Raw genomic sequence first — 23,789 nt, 5'->3', positions numbered from 1 at the left:
GGTAAGAGAAGAATTTAGTGGAAAGGAACTATGCTATTTTTGCATTCATTGTAGTTAAGATTCAATGAAAGACCAATCAAATCAGCTAATGAAAATCTTTAAATCAGACTGCCTTGGGCAAACAATTAGTCACAAAAAATGCTTCTGCATGAAATACCCCAAATAATAATGCATTTCTTTTTGATCTGTCCTTCTTCCACTCTACCTCTAAGTTACACTAATGAGCATGCATGCTTCAACAGCAACAACAAAACACACAGCACTTGACGGAGCTGAACCTACCTGCTAGCCCGATTTTTATTAAAGAAAAAAATAGAATTACATTGAAAAACACCTGGCTTTATTATTTAGCACTGCAATTTAATCCATCAGCCTAACAAGCATAACAAGAAAACCAGACAACAATAATTTCAAATTAATGCTCTGATACCTTTATGGCCTCCATGGCATGCCCAATACAGAGCTGTGTTTCCAGCTTTGTCTAACCCGTTGACACCGACTCGATTATCCAAACACTCTCTCAACCAGCTCAGGTTGCCTGAAAGACAAAACCAGTTTTGATTCTCTTTTTTTCTTTGGAAAGTTAAAAGAACCATTACAGGTAAATAGTACTTTGTAAATGCCATCAGTCCTCCCATGAACTTATGAAGAGAGGAAGTGATTAGCAGCAGTATATTTAATTCACTGAACAACAACTCATACCTAGTCATAACAAATCATGACAAAGTCATAAGAACCCATACCAACTATCTTTTCTTCCCTTCCCAAAAGAGTTTTATAACCCTATGTAGTTCAATGGGTGATACCACTATTCCTCTGTGTACAGACAATTCCACCAGGCAGTATCTCACCGTTTCAAAGCTGTAAAACTTTGTAAAACAGATAACTTGCTCAAGAAACAAGACAACTGAAACAGGAAGAACATCTTCATTCTAAATTTATTATTATCATCATTATTACTATTATTAGAGTAAAAAACAAGCAAATCATCCTTTAGAATCACACAACTAAAATACCAAACATACCTCGTTTGGCCGCTTCATGCAGTGGATTATCAATAGACTCTGCTTGCTCTGCCACTGAAATGAAAGAGTAAATTCTAACTACTGAAACACGCACTTGAAACCTGCGTGGAAACAAAACATATTTGATTCTAAAATGAAAAGATATTTGTGAGTGACAGACTAGTGAGATGCACTTTAATTTCCAGTGTATGGGAAACTAATTCAGAGAAAACCTTGTGAAAACTTCAAACAGCATCACATTGCATTATTGGTCTAAATCAGAAGATGTGTTCCTAGTACTCTTTGTTCTTAAGGTCTGCAAAAGCTTCTGTTTTGCTTATACATGGAATTTTTGCAAATGTGCAGACAGACACCACCCCAACCCTGGTCTAAAACTGAAGCTTTACCAATACTGTCAATGGGACCATGAATTAATAGATTGTTTGGTTTATTTTAAATATTCACTTCAATATTCAAAAGAAATTTGAATGTAGATATGCAGCATGTATAAATTAGTCTTCTTGCATATTAACAGTGCATGACCTCTGATCTCTGGCAGACAGCAAGAGTGGAGTCAGTTTGGAAGTCACAAACTAAAGTGAATTTTGATGTAGACTCAATGACTACACCATAGATTTCTATTAATATATTCCTACTAACTACAAGGCAGGGAAACAGCATTGCTACCATAACATCTCCTGCTGAAGAAGGGACAACATGAATCAACTGAAGTCATATCGGTAGCTGTGATGCAATCTGTCATGAGACCCTGCTATTCTGCCTACGATTCCTGGCAGGACTTGGAGGAATTGTGTTGTGTTGTCTGTACTCATGGCTTTTAAAAGTGATTTTCATTGAATCTGAAAAAGCAGTCTCTATTCGGTCCAAACAAATATGGGATATTTAACGTGGTGCAAATCCCAAGAAACCAATGTTTTCTGTGGCAGAATATATTCACTAAAAAAACCACAATCCTTTACATCCAAGTGTTCTTCCCCTCAAAACTGAGAGTATCTCAGTATCTCTTAAGAGCATAACCAGAAACACAAGCACTCAGCAAACTCAAGCTGTCCCTACGTTATAAAAACACAAGACAGCTTGTCCACTGCTGATGTAGTCATACCTACAGTGGTTACCACTGGCAACTGATGTAGTTACCAGTGGTTACTGGTACTGCAGATGGATGTATTCTGAAATACATGGTGGAATACTGCTAAGTACGAATACTGTAGCCCATTTTTGAGATGTCTTTTTATTTAGTGATTTCCTTTAATTGTGAATGATTTTACCAAATAAAAATATTCTAGACTTTACCATAGTTGCTTGGAATTAGTCCAGTTCTCCCTTTGCAAGTTCCTTTCCACCAGTTTGTATCACTCTGCAGAGAAAAGGGAAAATATTTTATGGGATATGTTGCATCTCAGAACTATTCAGTCTGTGTGGGATGTCTTAGACTCACCATGTCTGAGATGTAAATGATATCTCCTTCTTCAAAGTACAGTTCATCTGGCTTAAAAAAAAAAAAAAAAAGTAAACAAATAAATAAATCTGAATGTGTGTATGTAGGAAAAACAAATGCCTGGAAAAGTCACAATACATTCATCACTTCATTCAAAAGAATGACAACTCAAATTCTCTATCACCAAGACAATAGCCTGACAGTCCATAATTTGACTTGCTTACAGCTAACTTTCTGGATCAGTAACTTTCCTGACAACACAGGAAGACTGTGGCCTTTCCAACAAAGCACTGCACAAAGGAAGCAGTGAAATATCTCTTAGGTTTGTTAACGTCATTTGGGAACTCTTTCTGGTTGGTCCCAGTTCTCCAGATCTCTTAGGTCTCAACTATCATTACCGTCTTTGGAAGAAAAAACAAATTATTCAAGATTTCTGATTTTTGATTGTAGGTAACTGATCCTACAGTAGAAAACATGCTGCTTTTAAACAGAGATGTCCTTAAAAGAGACTGATGATTAATCAGACAGTTTTATTCACATTAAGACTGACTATCCATCAACAGTTCATTAAAAATTCAGTATAGTAAGTCTAATATGCCAATAATAGCAGAATTGAAGAAATATTATGGACAAACTGCTGAAGTCTAGATGTACTTACCGTTCTGGGCTCAAACGTATACAGGGCCCTGAATACTTTAACCTGCCCTAAAAAAAAACAAAACAAAACAAAAAAAACAAACAAACAAACAAAAAAATCAGTACCAGTACCATGCTTTTAAATGCAGCCCACTTAAATCCAACTACATTTCTTTGAGCTTAACGCTGGTTGCTGAATGAATTTGTGCTATCAAAGAAAATCACGATGAAAAGACTCAGCAACCTGAGTTAAAAAGCCCAGCAACATGGGTTATGAAGGAAACTGGCCACCTGATCAGTTACGTCTAAGTAGCCTCTTCTGCACACTTAACACAGTCCTTATAGCTCACTAGGCAACAGAAGTGTTGTCATTGATTTCTGAGGAAAAGAGCAATTTCACTCACATATACCCTCACACACTCATACATGCTGTTCGTTACTTTTATTACTAATATCAAATCTGTCAAATGACAAAGAATTAAGGAAAGAAGAAACAAACCAGTGACCAATGTCACCAACATGTTCTTACACTTACTTGCAATCATTATTAGGAAAATAATGCAGTAACACAGAACTCACAAATTAAAATGACAAATGGTCACGAAGTCCTATATAATCTACATCTGATGTCCTATTCTATTCAGATGCTGAACATAAGGCATAGGGTTTGCAATTCCAGTGAGTGGTTAACAGATGTTTTAATAGGGCACTTTGGAAGAGACTGACAGCAGCATTCAAGCCAAGAAAAAAATAACCTTAATGCAGAGAGGTTCAAATTAAATTGCATAAACTGCAAAAGAAGCTTCCCTACAAACTTTTTTTAAAAATTCAAAAGGTACATTTCAAGAGCATGAACCGAAAGTAAAAATATAGAGGAAACACATATGTTACACAACTACATTAGTCGAACTGCTGGAGTCCATTTGACTTACTAGAGGAATATATTAGGCAGACTGTTCTGTATTGTTTACTTTTAGGTATCTGAAGTCTTAAGCATGTAGGTTTATTTATTTTTAAATGTTCTAAGCTTGCAAGTGCAAGTTACACACAGGTTCTTACATTATACATGTTTATAGAGATTAGCTCGTATAAAATTTCAGAGTTTGATCCATCAGGAGAATGTGTTACTTAGGTCACATTGGGTCCAGGCTATTTCGTGTACTCAGAGAAACTAATGAACTTACTACCACAGGCCGTAGTAAAATAAAGGGTACACATGCAATGTTTCATATTGTTTACTAAATGGAGAAAAGTGAGTAAAGACAGAGTAGGTATCAAGAATAAGCCTTTACATTTCTAATTAAGAACCATCATCTCTAGAATTTTGTCCTTTTTCTTTTTTTTTTTCCCTACTAGATGTAGTCTTTATTATACCAGTATCTAAAATCCTACCCACAAAAGTGATCATTTTAGAATGTTAACTTAAGGGCTTTAGAAATGAGATTCAGGAGGTGAATATGCTGACCACCTTAAGAAAGGAGGATGGTACCCAACTGCAATTTTACAACATTCCTTGGGGTGGCTCTTAAACTATATTTTCAAATGCCTCTGGATATTCCCTAGCAACAGTAATGCTAAGGAACACTTGCCAAGGCATAACAACTATGCAAGACATTTCTGTAGTTCTCTATTCTCAGGCTTTTTTGTGACTAAGAGTATGTAAAACTACAAAAATAAGAAGAATCTGTGTAAACACATTGCCAAGTGCATGTAGATACTGTACATACTTTTTTCCCCCCAATATGTAATTGCTCTTCCCAGTTCCTAATTTTTAATAACAGGAATTTAATTTGGCTTTATTGGTTGGTTCTGTCTTTCACACAGCAGCCATTTCCTAGACATAAAAGGTCCCACAGTTCTCAAACCTTGGTCTTAGAAACAAAATACTTCCAACTGTGGCAACTGCTAAAAAGAATGAAACCTGAGTGATGTTTACGACCTATACAGAGATGATGAACAAGGACAACACACAGTAATGCACCCTGGACCAAAGAGCTTCAGCATGAAACATGAACTGCAGCTGCGGAGAAACTAAGCAACAATGCCCAAAAAAAAAAGAAAGAAAAAAAAGAAAAAAACAAAGAAAAAGAGATAACATGACAGGATGGAAGACAGGAGTACTGACCCTTTTCCTCGGCTTTCTCACACAGAAGACACAAAAACAAAGGACAGAACTGCACACTAACAATTACGGAGACTGTGACCATCATACACCAATCTTTAGTGTTTAATGTAAGTAAGAGGAGGAAATGGACAACAAAAGGGAAGAGTAAGAAATATTAAAAGGGGAAATGAAAAGATGGCAGAAGACAGGGAAAAGGAGAAACATGCATTTGTGTGTTTTGTGTGTCTTTCATACTAACGTACTGCATATGTGCCAACAGGTTTTCAAAGCTATCACACCTGTAGAGGCAACGACTGGAAATACTGATGCTGATTACAGTACAGCTAACACATTATGTAACAAAAGGCAATTAATTTTTCATTTGTTTGTGTTTTTTTTTTAAATTCTATAAACCTGAAACAGGGAGTTACTTCCCCAAATGTCCAACTGTGGTGTCATAGACAGACCAACACATGCTAAAACACTCTTCTGTGATGAAATACAAAGTACAGATCTGCATTTATAGAACTACATATCTCATTAATATTAATTTTACAGTACTTTATACTGAAGTTAAACACTACTCATTACTAACCCCAATCTTTTAAAAATGTATTGATAAAAAGATATTAAGCTTGTTTACTTTGCTTTATTTAAGAGCTTCAAGAAAGGGACTTTAGCATTTGTAAATTTTGATTTTTTGGTACCAAATTCTAATGCAAAAATACAGTCTAGAAGACTAACAAAATGTTAGCATTCAAAGGACACATCAGACTTGAATCCTATTCTGCAAACAAGAGAAATTGTATTTTATTAGGTACATGGGTGCCTAATCACTGGGAGTACTTTTATCTAGCAATACCTATCTCTAGGCATGCAGACATAAGTTAGCTTGCATTGGCAGACATATTTACTTTGGAGGACACAAAAAGTTAGAAAGCACCTGAGGTGTTCCTCTGTTTCCACTTACTACCATCTCTCTAGTACACACCATGTTTCAAGATTCCGGTAGGACGGTGAACCAGGCATTAGCACTGATTTGAACTTATCAAAGTTGACTGACTGCACCTCCCCACCGCATACTTTTAAATTAGGACAAAGTAACTACAACACAGAGCACATGTACTTTTTTAAAATTTCAAGGCACCAGGCACACATGAATTACTTTATTCTCAGCATGATTAATGAGAGGAGTATCCCTTTGAAAAGCAAAGTACATGGAAGCACATGGCAGTGATATGTCCCACAACAAATCTTTTTCTAAGCACAGGGACAGATTCAAAGGGGTCTTCTTTTCAGTCCTGTTATGCCCTGGTCTGCTCAGTGGGTTTAGGGAAAGGTTGGTTGAGTCATTTACAGCAGTGTACAGGAGAAACAACAAAAATCTTCAATAACAAACCTTTACATGAAAATTTTCAGAACATTAAGGTAGAATTAGGTACTTGGCAAATTTTCAAGCAAAATCCAGACAAACTAAGGCACTTCAGAAACTTTAATTTAGCCAGCTTTAACTTAAGCAGATACAGGGCATTTACTAAGGCCTTGACTGGAATTTTTTTGTCTGGTTTACAATATACTTCCAGAAGTTAGGTGAAGAAAAACAGAAAGAAAGGATAAGAATAGAAAGGCATCACCACCCATGGACCTAGTGACAAGACTAGCAATTTTGATGTCCACATCAAAGTGATAGCCATAACCTTGATCCATAGGGAAAATCCCACGAAGCGCAAAGTTAAATGTATTATCATATGCTCAGGTTCAGGTGGGAATGCCCAGGTATCTCCAAGAAAGGAACAGAAATTAACACTCTCTGATATAACACTGTGGATCACCTGCAGTTCTCTCCGGTGGAAGGCCTCAGAAATTGGTCTGGGGCCTGGGTGGTTTATGTCACCTTCTAAGATACAACAGCTGCCTTTCAAGTCAGCGTAGTGGAGCTAGTTATACCCCACCAGCAGGGATGAATACCTTCGGGCTAAGTCTGAATGTCTGACACCTTCCTCACAGAAGGGAGTTTTCACACCTGAGCCAGCTGAGTAAGGGATATAATAGGCTTCTTCCCTTATCTGGCTCAAACCCCAGTTTCTTGATAAAAACGGGCTGATTTGTTGTGGTCATCCTCTGGAGCTCACGCTCTCTCTACCTGATCTTCCATATCATCAGCAAAGCACACCTGCTTTTGCAAATTTCTATATTCACCAGTAATATTTCAGTCTCACAACCCCCAAACTTTAGTCACAAGACTGTCTTCTCCCTTCTTATGAAATTTGTATTAAACATTCGCAAAACAACTACCTGACAAGCAAAAAGCGTAACTTATACATACTAAATGGATACAAATACTCTCAGCATACAAACCTCCTAAGTCACAACTTGCCAAATCCTCCCTTCAGCAATGCACCATAGCAAAGGAGTCAAACTAACTACTCTCTGTAACTAGTAACACAAAACTCATGTCTGGTTGGGCCGACCCCACATCTTTTAATTTATTTTGAATAACTTACCTATAAACTTCTCCAGCTTTTCTGAGGAAGGGAAACACACAACTCATAATTCTAAGAGGATCCTTTCCCCCACTAAGCACATAAAAGCAATGAAATACAGAACAGTAAAGACAGCTTAAATAGGTACTGAAGAGAGATACCTGCACTGCTTCATAAGGCTAAGTAATAAAAAGACCTCATAAAACCGTTTTCTAAAAAGACTGAAAGATTTTTGTTTTCTTCTTACAACTCTGAGGTTTATTTTTAATCAATTGCAGTACCATTAAGAGAAGACTGCTTCCAAAGAAGTGCTAAGTAAGGAGCACAGCAAAAAGGAGTTACTGTTTCTCTCACAGTAACTTTTTTTCTCCACTTCCTTTCTGTTCTTTTACTCTAGCTTCTCTAAACCACCACACACATTAGCATTAAAATCCTCTCTACCACCAAAACATTCTCCACTCTCTTATTTGCTTTCAACCCACCTAATGAAAAGCTAAAAAAGAAAAAACCGACCTATACCTGCATGGCATAACTTAGTGAGGTATTTGTGTTAGGCTGGTATTTCAGCATCAAAGGGGAGATAATGAAATTTAATTTAGCTGTCAATATCACGTCCTCAAACATAAAACCACCCTGACACAGTCCTTGGTTCAAAACACACATATTTTAAACAAAATAATGACGGTGGTAAGTCAATGTTCACAGGAGCTACCAAGGCTTGGCCCCACTGGACTGGTAGAAGTCATTTGTTAGCATCTGCCATAGAGAGCTACAATCAAATCTCACTGACCTGAATAAGGTGCTACTAATCAGCAGCATAATTTCATTAGCTGTATTAAGACTGAGTAGCTCAAGACTACCACAAAAATCAGAATAAGTAACTCAAGATGAACTGACTCACTGCGTGTTACAAAGCACTTGCCAGTGCCTACAGGACACAGAGGGACAATCTCTGTCCTGTAGAAAATCAGAATTGACTATGGTAATCTACAGTTAATTAAAAAAACACAAGTCTGTCAACCACTTAAATGGTTCAACCTTATCATCAGCCACCTTTCTCCTTGCTTCCACAACGCTGGACAGAAACAGTTCAGAATCAGTTACTCAAGGACCAACTTGATTGAAAACAACTAATTTGAACCCCTACCTGTAGCAAATGACCCAAAAGGTGAAAATATGCAAAGCCTGTTCCAATACCTGACAAACACTTTCAGTGACGAAATTTTCCTTAATATCCAAACTAAACTTCCACAGCAAAACTTGAGGCCACTTTCTCTCATCCTATCACTTGTCACCTGGGACAAGAGAAAAGCACACACCTTTGTACAACCTCTCTTCAGATACTCATAGAAAGCAATTAGGTCTCCCAAGCCTGCTCTCCAGACCCTTCACCAGCTCCGCTGCGCTTCTCTGGACTCTCTCCAGCACCTCAATGTCTTTTTTCTAGTGAGGGGCCCAGAAACAGACACAAGACTTCAGGTGCAGCCTCACCAGCCAATACAGAGGGACAGGTACTGTCTGCTGCCCACACCATTTTTCATGCAAGCCAGGATGCCAGTGGCCTTCTTGGCTACCGGGGCTGGCTCATGTTCAGCCAGCTGCTGACCAACACCCTCAGGTCCTTTTCCTCCAAGAAGCTTTCTAGACTCTCTGCCCCAAGCTTGTAGCATTCAAAATTGGAAAACAAGGTGCTTTGCACACAAGTCTCCAAACAGGTACCGAAGTATTGGAAATACTTTTTATAGGAGTGCCATTTGTACTTTGCATTTTGCTCGCAGACACAGCAGAGTCCCCAGTGTTTAGAGAACCATCTTCAGCTTCTAAGTAACGCTTACCAGAAAGGGGAAGTGAACACAGAGAATACATGTTGGGGGAGGGGGGAAGGGCATACTAAAAAATGCAAAGGATAGACTGGTACCAGCCTAGATGACAAACTGAGGTATCCAGGAACAATCATGGACAGCACTAATCAGTGTCTGGAATGGAAGGAACAAACGTCATTTCCTTACAGAAAATCAGAAGAAAAATATTCTCACAGAAGATGTAAGAGAACACAACGTCACTGTCATAGCCTGATGCTGAAATCTTCTGTTTCTTATAAATTTTATTTTTATGAATACCAGCATGCCTTCACTTGCAGTAATAAGAGCATTTGAGGTCAGAAATGAAAGTTTGTAATTCATATTGAAAGCAGACTAGAAACTGTTTAATTATTTCTCTGATGTTTTTCTCCCCTCAGACCTGATGATTACAGTGTATGTCCCCACATCCACATGCTCACATCTTCCTAGCTAACAGAAACCTTTCTTTGAGTACAGAAGAAAACCAAACCACCACCACTTATTTCAAATTTAAGCCGACTACCAAGGCATGTGACTCAATGCGAGTGTTCTGCTCCTGTGAATGCTGTCACAGCTCCTACTTCACCTTAGAATTGAGGTGAACTTGTTTATGACTCAAACTAAGTATTTATGTCAAGAACCCTATTTTTACCTCTGACAGCTACTAGCGGGAGGAAAGTCAACAAGACTGCATTGAGATAGCAACCCATTATGTTAAATCCTTATATTTCCTCCTGCCTCCCTCTGAACTGGAGTAATTCAAAATTCTAATTTCCTTGGTACAAAGGCTGGTCTTTCTCCATAAAATACAAATGTTGTCTCAACTCTAGGCCAGGATCAACAAACCTTACATGAAAGTAAGGTTTTTTTAAAAATATCAGTACACCCCTTTCATCCCCCGCCAAAAGCTTTTGCTGCACACTATACAAGGCTCTAATCAAAAAGACATCACCAGACAGTTAGCACTCTTCAAGAAAACACTGTTTAAGTAACAGACAACTAAGCAGAAGCCCTTAAAGCTTGTCAAATCCAAGGACTTCATAAGCAACTTTTGTAAACAGGATTAATATCCAACATGATACGAACTCTGCAAAGAATAATGTAGTTTGAGACATCAGCAGATTTCTTAAAAGATGGAGGGGAAACCCTACTGTTGCATAATGCCGACAGAAAAGTTTCTGCTATTTTCAACATCCGCTCCATTCCGTTTTGTTTTTGATAAAGAGTCTAAGTAAAAACTACAGCTAGAAAACAGTTACAATACAGAGTTACCCAAGAAAAGCAAAGCACTTCTTAAAAAAAAGCCTCAAAACACTATAAACTGAAGAATTTATAGTCTCTATAAACAATCTTGTCCCCTACCCAAGCGCTGACTACAGACCCAAAAGACTAGCCCAAGTGTTCACAAACACAATTGTCATATGTTGATGTCAAAACCATCTCTCTGTAATTGAAATCCTTATGTGCTGTGCACACAACAGGATTTACACAAAAGCAGTCTGTCAGAAAAAATATTCTCATGTACAGAAGAAAATGGCAGTGTCACAGCTAGTTGGTTTTGCCCCTTCATATCACCTCTTTTCCCCATGTTTTTAAAGCACTAAACTCAGGTCCAAAATCACTGAGTTAAGCAGTGAAGACTCAGTGTTTTAAAAAGGAAATTTATTTCACCATATATTTTCACTTCCCCACCACTGAAATATTTCCCTCCTTCTCTGTCCAATCTGCACTGCTTATTTCCCAAACACAGAGGAACGCAGGACAGCTACCATTGTCTGGTTTTCTCTCCTGTCTGTCCTGAACTGTAGCAACTCATCAGCAATGCAAGCAGGCTTGCTGTGTCCTGACAGAACTTAAAGACTTGATACCCAATAGTCAGTGAAGAAAAATCAACACAGCTTGGCCAAAGGCATCAAGACATTCTAGCAAAAGCAGTCAAAATGCCACTGAAAGAGACAGCCTTCCACTGCTGTGTCACCACATAAAGTTCCTATATTTATGTATTTAAATAACATCTATCTATAATCCTAAGAAATTCGATCACAGTATCAAAGGTGTATTATCTGTATTCTGTATTAACATACAGAAGTCAGACATGCAACTACAGAGATATTTAGAAGTACGCTAGAAGGCAATCCTTTTCAGAAAAATTACTTCGAAAAAATCTGACACAACAGATGCCACAAAATTTTCTCTCCTCAGAAGTCAGGGATTTGGAAAAATTAATCTTATTACCCCTTAATCAGGTCTGAAAGTCATTAGCAAGACAATCTTACTTTCTTTGTCTTCCTTCTCCTACAAATTTCCTTTTGCTGTGTCAAGCACTCATGCTGGTAAACCAGCTCAGCAAGTTCATCAGACATAAAAACAACCTTACATAGACATACAAATAACCATACATAAAAAAGTTGAGAGCACCACCAGCTTGTCACGTAACTAAATGGAACAGAAAGGAATGGTGGGGGTAGGGAAACTGTCCTTTTGATGACAGTCTGCATTTTATCAGATCAAGCACACCACAAACTGCACCCCACCAAACCAGGGAGAGACACCTAGTATTAGACAGAACACTGAGTCAGTCTGAGAGCTCCTGTAAGTCAGACAGGGCTACAGCCTCTAACACCTTAAGAATCTTACATTAAATTTGACTCATCTTCTTGGAAAACAGAAAACTGAGCTATGAACTTCATCGGAAAATCCCATTTTTCATACATATTCAGCTGTGAAACACCACATCCTTTCAGAAGCCTGCAGATTTCCTCTGTACTGATTGTTTTTGGTAAGGGTCCACAACAGCAATGCTTTTATTACTGTCTTTTTAATTTCAAGTAAGCTGTTTTCAAAGAAGCTTAGCAAACTACAGAGCAGAGGAAATTCTTCTAAGGATGAAATTACAGCCAGAGAGCTTCAGCAGATTTTGCTTCTGCAGGCAGGATGAGACTGATGGTTTAAATAGTCTAAACTTGTTTATGCACTTACTTGACTTCAAATTAAAAATCTGTTTTATAAGCTGTCTAGTTAAAATACTCAATTAGGCTAAACATTATTATTACTTTTTTTTTTTTACATCGGCATTTCAAACAGTATTCTAAGTGCAAAAAAATCTGAAGTTTGGATATACTTAGGGATCAGATAATTCTAGTTTGGGAGAGTGGATTTTTAATTTCTAAGTAAGAATTTAAGCTTTTACACTGACAGATGACACAAAAACATATTAAATAGCCACTAAATTTTCCAGATCAGTTCCTTACTTAAAAAAACTCAAAACCCTAAAGTTAATGGTTAAATTTGTGACAGAATAATGTATATTTACCCGAAAAATTCCACTTCTATTTTAAGAATTAAAACTATGCAACTTCCAATGGCTTTTCAATTTATTTTTAGAAAAAGCTACGGTCACTATTAATTTTTTTAGAAAATCGGCTTTGCAGTAAATTTTTCTGAAAAAAACGCAGGAGCAACACCTTACACACTGAGGACTAAATGCACTAGAAAGAGTCAGGTGCACATTGATACCTGAATTTCAAAGAACATATTTAGAGTTTGGCTGTTAGGAGTCTTACATGGGAAAACAGTGGATTCCATCTTTAAAGATGAAAAATGTTGCATGCGACTACACTACAAAACTGATTTTATGTGTTAATATATTGCCAATACATGCAATCACGAGACAACCCCAAAGCACTTCAGCGCTGTTTCTTAGAAGGGTAAAAGATTTCCTGAGCATTTCAGGCTACGCAAGCAGCTCCCGGACGGCCACCGCCAACCGGGCAGGCCACGACGCCAAGTGCCATCGCTGGGTACCGCGCTGCAGACGAGCACGGCCGGGGCAAGAGGGCTCTGCCAAGCCCGTGACACGGGGAGCCTGGTCCCGGGCGATGGCTCTCACCTGGGGCACTCCCCAGTCTTCTCCCGAGCTACAGCGGGCGGGGGCCCGGCCCAGACACGGTGCCCGAGGACAGCCCCCGCTGCTTTCCAGCCATGGGAGGAGCAGCCCTCCCCGCCGACACCAGGCGTGCGGTGCTGAGGTTCATGGCGGCAGGGCGCGGTCCGGAACGGAAGGACAGCTGTGTCCGCTCCCACCCTCGCCCGGGCTGCTTGAGAGCGCAGACCCAAAACCCAAGCCGTTCACGTATCAGCAGCAGCAGGCTGCGTCGCGCCCCGCACGGCGAGGACGGGCCAGGCCGCTCTGTCCTTCCCTCACCTGGCTTGGCCGGTTTAGGTGGCGGCTTAGACATGGCTGGCCTAAGCACGGACGGGGGAGCGGCGCGACGGCGATCGGCTGCCCGGGCGCGGGGCCGCAGTGAGAGGCGGCGGTGCGAACCCCAGCAGTCCCCGGGCACAGCGCGGCAGGAGCCGGGACGAAGGGCGCGTCCCGGCCAGTCCCTCCCGCCCCCGCCGGCCGCAGGAGCTGTCCCGGCCCCGGGCGGCACACGGCCAATCAGCGCGCGCGCCGCGGGAGGAGGCCCCGCCGCTTCCCTCTCCGCGCTCGCCTCCGGGCGGGGCCGGGCCGAGCGGCCCGAGGGACGGGGGCGGCCCGAGCGGCTGCGAGGAGGCTGCTCCCTGGAAGTCGGCTGGGGCGTCGTGTGCGCGGGACCGCCCCAGCTCGGAGGCGGGCGCGGCCCGCGCAGCTCCGTGACAGGACGTAGGAGGCGGGCGCTCCGCCGGCGCGGAGCCTTGCTGGCGGAAGGACGTGCTGCTGGCACCCTCGCGGCGTGGTTGGAGTGAAGTGCGAACTCCGGAGGCGCTGGAGCGCTGGAACTGCAACTGGCGGAGGCGCGGCCGAGAACCTCCGGCAGCCTCGCTGTGTGGGCCCGTAGCTGTGAGAGACGTTCCCGGTGCGGGTCCGGTGCGCCTTCGTGTGGCCCCGTGCGGAGCAGCGTTGCCGCGGTATGCCCTTAAAAAGGGTGACTGCAGTGATGTGCTAGCGCTGCCATGGGGTTTGTGCTCTGCTTAAAGAGACAAATTGACCCAAGCTAGAGTAGTGTATGGTTTCTGTTTTGCAGCATTTGTGACAAATTTGCTTTTGAAATTTGTTTTACACATTACTCGGGGCGGCAGAAGAGTTGGTGTGTTTTTTTATGATGGTATTTTTTGCCGCAGACTGGGATTAATTTGCATATAGACGATGACATAAATTAAAGTCCAAAGGTGAACGTGTTTGTCCGATTTGTTGTGTAACACCCTTTGTGGGACAAAGGGTAATCCTCTGCAACACAAACCTTACTGATGACTTTTAGAAATGAGCTTTTAAATCTTATTTTTAAAATACCCTGAGTATCATCACTTCTTAAAAAAAAAATTATCCATCTTCCCTCTTTGCATTGATAGCCTGTACTATGAGCATTCAGTGCATCACTGAATTTGAAAATTTTAATATTCCTAGAAAAACAATGTGCACTAACTTAAAAAACTCACAGATGCCAACTAGTGCAGCACCATTGCTGCATTGCTTATCTGCAGCTGCAGATAAGCAGCACCATTGCAAAGCAATGGCTATCATACGGGTGATGGCTTGGACTAGTCGATATGTCTTTTGTTGCTTTTTTTTTTTTTAACATAGCCATACATTAAAAAGCATGCAAAGATCATATCACAGATATGTGAAACAGTGGAACTTCCAGTCATTGCACCAAATGCAAGAGGATGATATTATTTCAGCCTCCACACGTGTCTAAAGCTTCCTTTCACAGAAACAGTGTGGGGTTTTTTTTTCATACTGATGCCCTGTAACAGTCTTTTTCCTAGTACAGTACAGATACTTGTTTGTTGGAGGCAGGGAGAGTTTTACCTGCTCAGTTCTTTCAGGTCTTAGGTGTCATAGTTCTTGCCTTTTAAGCATGACCTAGGAGGTTAGAGCAGATGAAAAAAGGGGTGTTTGCATGTGGGTAAATAGTTATAAATTGATGTGTGAAACTGAAAACAAACATTGTTTCCCCTGTCTTTTGCAGAACTGTTTTTCAGCTGCAGTATTTTTCCAGGATACTTCACTATGCACTCTGCAAACACCCATTCCAGAAGAAAGTTCAGGGGAAGGAGCTGGGACAAGGCAGTAATTGTGTCTCCTGGCAGCTCTGACTACTGAAGGTGTTCAGGCAGTCAGAGCCTCCGAGTTAGTGGGATATGGTGGAAGCAGCAGGGATATGGTGGACAAATTAACCTTTAGAGTTTACTCTTCGATCTTTTCAGGGGAAAATCAAGTGCTACCTAGTACTTCTCAATGCTAAATCAGCTAGAATGGCTTAAACTGCCCTTGCAGTAGTTTTAATTCTTCCAGATTGATCTGTGGTGGGCCAGAGGAGGAGGATTTGTGTGGTCTGTGATGTTAATACTCTCAGAAAGGGAGTGGTGAATAACAGTGAATATTATATTGAGCCTGAGACCAGGCTCATAATAGAGTTTTTGAACATACTCTTTGTTACAAGTCTTCATGAAATTTTAAAATGTCTTTCTCCTCAGCATGCCACTTGTTTCTTTCTTAATGATTTTGTTTTGCCACCACAGCTTCTGTTTACCTAGTCTTTTTTATATTGTTAATGCTTGAGCTAGTGATTGTGTTTTTCTTTAGGAACTTGCATGATGTTAACATTGTTAGAATCAAGTCTCCCAGAGTTCCTTTCGAAGTATTAAAATACTGTCAAAATTAAAGTACATTGGAATTTAAGATGGGGCATATATACTGCAGATTTTTTGTTAGCATTAGAACAAGTAACTGAGATTCTGACTGTACCTTTGCAAAAAGAGAAATGATAGACAGCAGAGAGAAAATAAATTAACTGTATAATTGGTATTTCTTAATACCATAGTTGCCTTCTTGTTCCTGAAATTAAGATTTTTCACTGGCGGTTTTTTTTTGACAGTAAAAAGGAAGAACTGAGGAGAAAACAAACTATGAAAGTATTGGTTATTGGCCTTGGGGGGTAAGTTATACAAAATTAAATTTCCTCTACAGCTTAAGACTAGTCTTCTTCTCAGAACGATATGATGTAATTTCTATTTCTGAATACATATTTTTTTTTTACTGAGTTACAAATGCAACTTATAATTGTATAGTTTTATAGCATGTAACTCTTCAGAAATTGTTCTGTGTCAGTTGGAGACCTCAGGTGCAGGTGTCTATAGCATCTTTCTTGGCACTGCTTGATTTACTGTACTGATTTTTGAAAACTGATGGAACATGCCAGAAAATTTCTAGAGGTAGAGAGTATTTAATGTGACTAAAATTTTGGGGAAGTTGTATTGTTTATTTGCATATAACTATACAGAAATGTGTGTTTGAGCTTGTACATATGTTTAAAAGATTAGTTTTTGTCGTGGTGGACTTCTTGCAATGTTTTTTAACAGTGTAACAAATGGAGGAAAAACAACACTAGCAGAAAAACTTAAGAATATGCTTCCCAACTGTGATACAATCTCTCAAGACGACTTCTTTAAGGTAACAGTTTTAATGGAAAAACCTGATAGGTAAAAATAGGCTTGAGTAGATTTAAATTATTTTTTCAGTTCTTCTATTGGTGAACTTTTAAAATTGATGCTGCTTAAAGTAATGTTAATTTTATAAGAATTATAAAATGAGCACTGGGGTAACTGAAATTTAAGTGGCCAAACTCCTGAATATACTTAGCTGAAAGAAATTTCCTGTCTTTTTTGCCATTCTTTTAAAATAAGGCATGAGTATATGGTGGATGCATTTTTCAAGATCCTTTGTGCTAATGAGTTTAATCATACTGTCTTAAGCCTACACCCATACAACAATAAGTAGTTCTTTGTCTCCCAAGTCAAAACAGAAAAACAGCTTGTGTTTTGACACACACTTTTCTCAAGTAAAGCTCTAATGAATTTAAGTAATATGATTTGGAGTGTTTGTTGTTCTAGATTAAATAAAGTTTTTGCAGTGTATTTTAACAGTTGTTTACATCAGTTTAATGTTGAAGATAAATTTAACTAATTGGATACAAAAGTGTATAACCCTAATGTTTATAAACAGAGTATGTATCTCTCAGCATGGTCATAAAAGCAACCTTGAAAAAATGAAATTTTTTTCCCCTTCAGCCAGAGTCTGAAGTAGAAACAGATGAACGTGGATTTAAGCTATATGATGGTCAGTAACTCTGATGCACTGCTTTTGAACATTGTACTGAAATTGTTGTGCTGAGCTTCAACACTTCTGCCACCCCACCCCTCGCTCTGTTCCCTTCCAAAGCAGTAAACAGGTGGCTGTTTCAGAGCAATCCTCTTAATTTTCTTCAGCTCACTGAGATACTTAAGAAAACTTGCTTAACAAGTAAGTAGCTCAAGCTAGGATTGATCTTTCCTTTCCTCGTTTGAGTTTTTTTCTCTGTTTCTTCATTTGTGTCTGGTTTAGTAGCAAATGGTACTATTCAGTTAGAAGTCTTGGCTTGCAGTACTGGCATAAGCTTAATCTCATTACTTGGTAATGGCCTTTTTTTTTTCTGCTTTTGCTGGTGAGCTCGTGGGATATCATATTGGGTTTTCCAAGTCAGTCAAAACTTGGGTTTATCCTGACACCTTTATTTAATGTCAGATCTCACATAAAGGACATATATTTTTAAATCCATGATAAATGCTGGCTCAGTTTATTCTTCGAGACATCTAGATCCAGATCCACTTTAGGGCAGTGTTTTGTGTCAGGTCATATCTACTTGTAAACAGTTGCTTGGTTAATAGCTAATCTCTGTTAGTACTTCGTGATCACAAAACGTATTGCTGAGAATATTGGTCAGACCCTTCAGTTGCATCTGAAAACTGGTCATTACCAGCTATGCAATCTTTGGCTCAACTTCTAGACGCCATGTAAATGGAATGTGAAACTGGAGGGATAAAATGGACATTCTTATTCAAATATCCAGGTTTAATGCTGCTCTTAAAAGCTCTTTAAAAATGTGTTTGCTGTTATGGTATCCACAAGCTACCTTATTTCTACCTTTCAGTATTTCCTCAATATATTCTTGTGTGTCTACAGACAAAAACAGGTGTTCCATTGTGCTGTTTTGCTTTGTACACCATGGTCCTTTAACTCTCTCTATGCCAAACTGATGAACCTTATAAAAACCCAAAGCAAAAAATGTTGAGCATCTACTTCCGCCTCTGACAAAACTGACAAAATGGTGGAGGTGTCAGGATTGATAAATTTTTACAAGTTTTCTGAAAGCAGAGAGCAGTCCCTGAAGTTTCTGTCATGAAGTGAAAAGCTGTGAATTCAGTTCAGACAATATTAGATGCCATAAAGTTCAGAGAGACTCTACACCCAACAGAAATACCCCAATCCTAGAGCAAGCTTTGGTTTCAGGAAATAATCAATAGCAAGGACAGAACTGTGTATATTATCTTTGGGGTAATCCTGTTCCCCTTTGTTTAAATTTGTATGTAGATTATTTGATTCTTACTGATTAACGTAGGGATACTTAAAGGTTCTTTTTTTCTTTTTTATACTTTGTCTTTAAGGGATGTTTAACTTTGTTTTCATCTAGTACTTGATGCCCTCTATATGGATGAAATGGTGACAAGTATTCGCAATTGGATGAAAAGCCCAGCAAGCTCAGGTTTTGTGACAGAAGAGCCAGAGAATACATGTGACAGTCTGAAAAATGTTTATATTTTGATTGTTGAAGGCTTTCTCCTTTACAATTATGAGTAAGCAGTAATATGTAACCTGGTAAATAAAAAGCTACCCTAAAATGGAAGAGGGAACTAAATATGTTATTATCTTAGGCCACTTAATGAACTATGGAATAGAAGATATTTTTTGACCCTTCCTTATGAAGAGTGCAAAAGGAGAAGGAGGTAAGATTATTGTCTTCTTGTTTAAAAAGAGTCACTGCACTCCCTGAACTGAAGTGGTCCTTTTATACGAGCTTTTCTTCAGTGCTTGCAAAATATAAGCAATTAAGATAATCTATCCTCTGTTTGTTAGTTTGAGGTTTGTTTGGTTTGGCTTTTATTTTAGAGCACATGGTTATTAAAGTATTAAGTGCTTTACAAACACTAAAAAGAGAATTTGTTGTCCTGATAAATTATTTAATTCCCAACTGCATAGTTGAATAAAACTATGTTTAAAATGAGAAATGGTTTAAAAAATACTAAGCACTCTTATTCTTGGTTAAATACAGTTAATTGATGATTATTCTTAGCATAACGATGTTCATGTGTGGGTTAAGTGTATGGTTTTGTTTAGACTATCCATTAATTTTACTGTGGATCTAAACTAGATTATTGAGCCAGTGTCTGACTTGGCTCTAAATTTGAGGCAATACTGTGTACTTGGAATAATGAATGTGCACGAAGTCAGAATCAGCTGGCTGAGTGAAGAAATCTTCTATTCAACTGGCTGTGCGTGATACCACTTTCTTGGTTTCTTAGTACACTCACCTAAGACTTTAGTGTCCAGAATGGAAGAGTTTAGACTAAACAAGTAGTCATTTAAAGCTTGAGAAATCTGTATACCTAGTAAATAGACAAAAAGTAGCTTATTTTGGTAGTAGTGTCAATACAGTTTAATTTACCTGCAATACCTTTTACAAAATTAAAACCACCAAACTTTCACCTTATCTTAAATGTAGTTTGATTGGCAGAAAGACATAAGATAGCAAATGACAGCAGAAATTCATGTCACAGATTGAATTAAAGCAAAGGAGCCTCCGTGGCTCCAACAAAAATACAGCCAGCCTTTCTTTTTTAACTTTGGATGAAAGCTGTTATTTAACGAGCTGACACTAGGGGAAAATTTAAAACTTATATGGAACGCATATGTATTTTTGTGTAGCACCAGAGTCTATCAGCCAGCAGATACACCAGGGTACTTCGATGGACACGTGTGGCCTATGTATTTGAAATATAAAAGTGAATTGGAACAGAATGCAAGTATGCAAGTTGGTATGGTGTCATTAATTTTAAACTTATAAAATGCTTAAGTGTGGAACTTGTGCAGTTTTTGTTGAATTGTGGGATTTCTTTTTTAATGGGACAAAATTTTCTTCAAATGTTTTTGTGGCACTTAGTAGGTTTTGATGTTTCTGTTAGTTTATATTTCAAGCCTACAGGGATTTAATTTTTGTTATTTTATTTTTTAATAATGAAAAGGAAGTTAAACAATAGAAATGTTCTGATCACTAATTAAGTCCACTTAACAAGATAACTTGTTAAGATAACACACTTATGTCTAATTAGGAAACTTCTGAGATGATAGCTGATGCACTGGCAGAGTTCTTCAGAACAAAACTGAAATCCTGGTGAAGTCTTATAATAAGCTGAAGATAATTTCTAGGTGCTGACTGTCCACACTACAGTCACCAGTTTTGCATGAGAAGTGTCAAAGCTGGGCCAGCTGCTGGGGCAGCGCCACAAGTTTGTGTGATGTTCACACTTACACAGCTCTTGGACTAGTTGTTTCTGAAGTGGGGCCAGAGGGAAGAAAGGGAAATTAGGTGGCCTCTTCATCATTAGCACACTGCTTCTTGCTGTGCAGTAAGAATAAGAACTGCAGTGCTCTTCCGGAACTTGCTCAAAGGCTGAAACTGAGGAACCTGAAATTATCTACTGTACAGAGAACTTTTTGCCAAATTATTCCATTGCTTCACTGTCCTCACATAATTACCATTACGCTTATGGAGACTTCTATATCACAAAAAATTGTAAATTAATTATTAACTAGAATTATTTTCCATTATGTTTGGGGTTTTTTTCTTTTTTTTTTTCAAGTTTGGGGAAGAGGAAAATGGGAGGTCCTGTTCTTGGTTTTTGTTTTTTTCTACTTTTCTGATGGCATCTGTAGGAATACTGAAAACTTAGCCAATTGCCATTACAGGTAGCTGGCATTGAACTCATGAACACTTCTTCTTTTTTCTTCCTCAGATTATTTGGATGGAACAAAATCCCAAGAGGAGCTTTTATCCTATGTGTATAGTGATATAATACAGGAATTGAACAAGCTGAGGGAAGAAAGTAAGTAATGTTACTGGAAATTGAATCCATGTGTTCTATTCTATGTTATCAAAAAGCTAATACTTTTATTTGAAAGTACTACAAGAATTATAGAGACCTGTATTTCTTTATGTGCTACAATACCATGTTTGGTCATTACTCTGAGTCAGTGTCAGTTAAAACTGTGAGTTCCTTGAAATGGGATGTTCTAAGATCATAGTAGAATCCATTATTACTTAATGATAAAATAATAATAAAAAACATGGAAGAGAGAGAATATGGGATAAAACATCAATGAAAACAAATGTGTTAGTGGAATTATATTATCACTAATATACTGTGATGTCGCTTGCAAACACTGCAGATTAGATATGTACTTTGTATTTATTTTAGATCAGCAGGTCACATCATGACAATGTAGAAAGCCTGGATTCTATTTGATATGAGTTGAAAACACCAAGACTGTCATACATGGCAAGCCAACCAACTGAGCAAATGCTGTGTCTATTACTGTAATGCTACTTCATATAACACAAGAGATTTTGTAAGTAATTATTAACTCTCTCGGGTATGGAGACAGACTCCATTTAGGAGTATAAACAGTGCGTTCTTTAAATTTCCTTTAATCAATCCTGCCTTGGCTGAGCTTTAAATCTGATTCAATGTGTATATTTTAAAGAACATGAAGATTTTGTGCATAAAACTAAACCATAAAGATGCACTTCTGTTGGTTTAATAAGCACATTTGAACATGGATGATTGCAATTTGAAATGATCATACAGGAATGACAGTGATATTGCCTCTAATGTTCTTAGGAGCTTGTTATCACTGATAAACATGCTCAAGAGAAACGAGCTGTGTAAGTTATGTAACTTTATGTAAGTTGTTATGCTGCTTATTCAGTAACTGAATACATCACAGCTAAGCAACACCTCTCTAGTGTTTGCACTGTAATTTTTGTGTTGTGTATTCTTTAGAGTAGTTGTGAATAGGTGTTAAGAAAATGAAAACAAACCTGAAGAGGACACAGATTGTTGGAGAAAGGTGGGGAAATAAGATGTAGAGAATGGAGATGCATCATTAACAAGATATGGTACATATATTGTGCAGAGATTGACTAGGATGGCACAGACCACTAGATAATAAATCCATGCTTCAGACAGGAAGGAAGAAATAATTGTTATTAATATTTGTAACTCACATTGAAAGTGAAATGAAACTGAAATGTTGTGAATGGAATGTTCAGAAAGCAGGAATGCCAGACAAATGTGTTACAGAATTTGTGTATGTATATTTATACAAACTAGGAAATTGGATCATATTTTGTTGCTGAATAAGTAATGTCTTAACTCTTACATTTTCTAGACAATAGGTTACATTTTTATGAGCCAAAATAAAAATAAAACTATAGACATGGAAAGGCAAGGATGGATTTTATTACTTGATATGTGACAGCTGAACCGGTCAGTGATTGAAATGTAGTACTTTATAGTAAAAGTCCTAAATCTATGTATAAGAAAAAGATGTCATCAGATTACAGCTGTGTTTAGCTGTGTTTAAAACAAAGTGCTTCAAAATATAATTTTGTGTTATTATTTTGCACTAAAAATTCTTCATCTTGCATTTGCTCATGTGCTGTGGTGGACTGTCTGCTTTTAAACTGAATTTTTGTTTTTATTTCCCTTTGGAAAGGGTACAATTGCAAGAGATTAGCTAATGCGTGGAATGGTTGTGGTGGGCTGATCTTGTCTAGCCACCAAAACTGCTCTATTATTTGCCCCTCCTCAACAGAAGGGGAAAAAAATGCAATGGATTTGCATCTTGACTCATGCATGGAGATAAGGACAGGAAGACCCTTCAGCAGTTACTCACATGCAGTCCAAACAGACGTGGTTTTGGGAAATTATTTGAATTTACTGACAATAAAATCAGAAATAATGACAATTAAGAACAAATCATAAAACACCTTCCCCCTACCCCTCCCTTCAGCCTGGGCTTGGCTTCCTGCAGGAACTCCCTACCCCCTGTCTCCCAGCAGCACAGGCAGATGGGGATTGTGTTGCTCCTTCCTCTTCACAGACTTCTGCTGCTTGAGAGTGGGGTCCCTCCCACAGGGACAGTCTTCCACTTCCAACTGCTCTGTGTGGTGATTCAGAAGAGGGAATGGAATGAACAATGGTATCACCTGACTTTATTCTCAAGTAGTCCAATATTGGTGCTGAGGCAAGATCAGTTTTGTCAGATCCTCCTATAGGGAAAAATTATAGATGAGCTCCAATACAGGTCTATACATGTGTGGTGTAAATCATTGGAATATACAT

At 38.6% G+C, this 23,789-nt stretch overlaps 2 protein-coding genes across 8 annotated transcripts in view; one reads left to right on the top strand and one right to left on the bottom strand.

The window, feature by feature from the left end:
* OSTF1 (osteoclast stimulating factor 1) overlaps positions 1–15,030 on the bottom strand; it is a 20,524-nt gene extending 5,494 nt beyond the window's left edge. Inside the window, exons 1-7 of the mRNA XM_041489483.1 lie at positions 14,946–15,030; positions 13,732–14,424; positions 3,122–3,168; positions 2,464–2,514; positions 2,319–2,382; positions 1,026–1,079; positions 431–538 (exon numbers count right to left, since the gene is read on the bottom strand). Coding sequence (XP_041345417.1) covers positions 431–538; positions 1,026–1,079; positions 2,319–2,382; positions 2,464–2,514; positions 3,122–3,168; positions 13,732–14,424; positions 14,946–15,030 — 1,102 coding nt within the window. The remainder of the gene's footprint in view (positions 1–430; positions 539–1,025; positions 1,080–2,318; positions 2,383–2,463; positions 2,515–3,121; positions 3,169–13,731; positions 14,425–14,945) is intronic.
* NMRK1 (nicotinamide riboside kinase 1) lies at positions 14,227–23,710 on the top strand. Of its 7 annotated transcripts, none has more exons than XM_041489466.1 (10): positions 14,227–14,365; positions 16,388–16,447; positions 16,872–16,962; positions 17,580–17,628; positions 17,734–17,811; positions 19,019–19,181; positions 19,260–19,331; positions 20,311–20,420; positions 21,399–21,488; positions 21,861–23,710. In XM_041489466.1, the coding sequence occupies exons 2-10, from the start codon at positions 16,419–16,421 to the stop codon at positions 21,878–21,880; spliced, it is 702 nt and encodes a 233-aa protein (XP_041345400.1). In that variant the 5' UTR covers positions 14,227–14,365; positions 16,388–16,418; the 3' UTR covers positions 21,881–23,710. The 7 variants fall into 7 exon arrangements, with proteins under 7 accessions (XP_041345400.1, XP_041345402.1, XP_041345399.1 ...); XM_041489468.1 differs by having other exon boundaries at positions 17,731–17,811; positions 20,311–20,408; XM_041489465.1 differs by having other exon boundaries at positions 17,731–17,811.
* Positions 23,711–23,789: the final 79 nt, after the last annotated feature.

The sequence above is a fragment of the Pyrgilauda ruficollis genome, unplaced genomic scaffold (assembly GCF_017590135.1).
Source record: "Pyrgilauda ruficollis isolate IOZ18807 unplaced genomic scaffold, ASM1759013v1 scaffold94, whole genome shotgun sequence".
NCBI lineage: Eukaryota > Metazoa > Chordata > Aves > Passeriformes > Passeridae > Pyrgilauda > Pyrgilauda ruficollis.
Note: the sequence above shows the minus strand (reverse complement) of the source record. Positions and strands in the feature narration are given on the sequence as shown.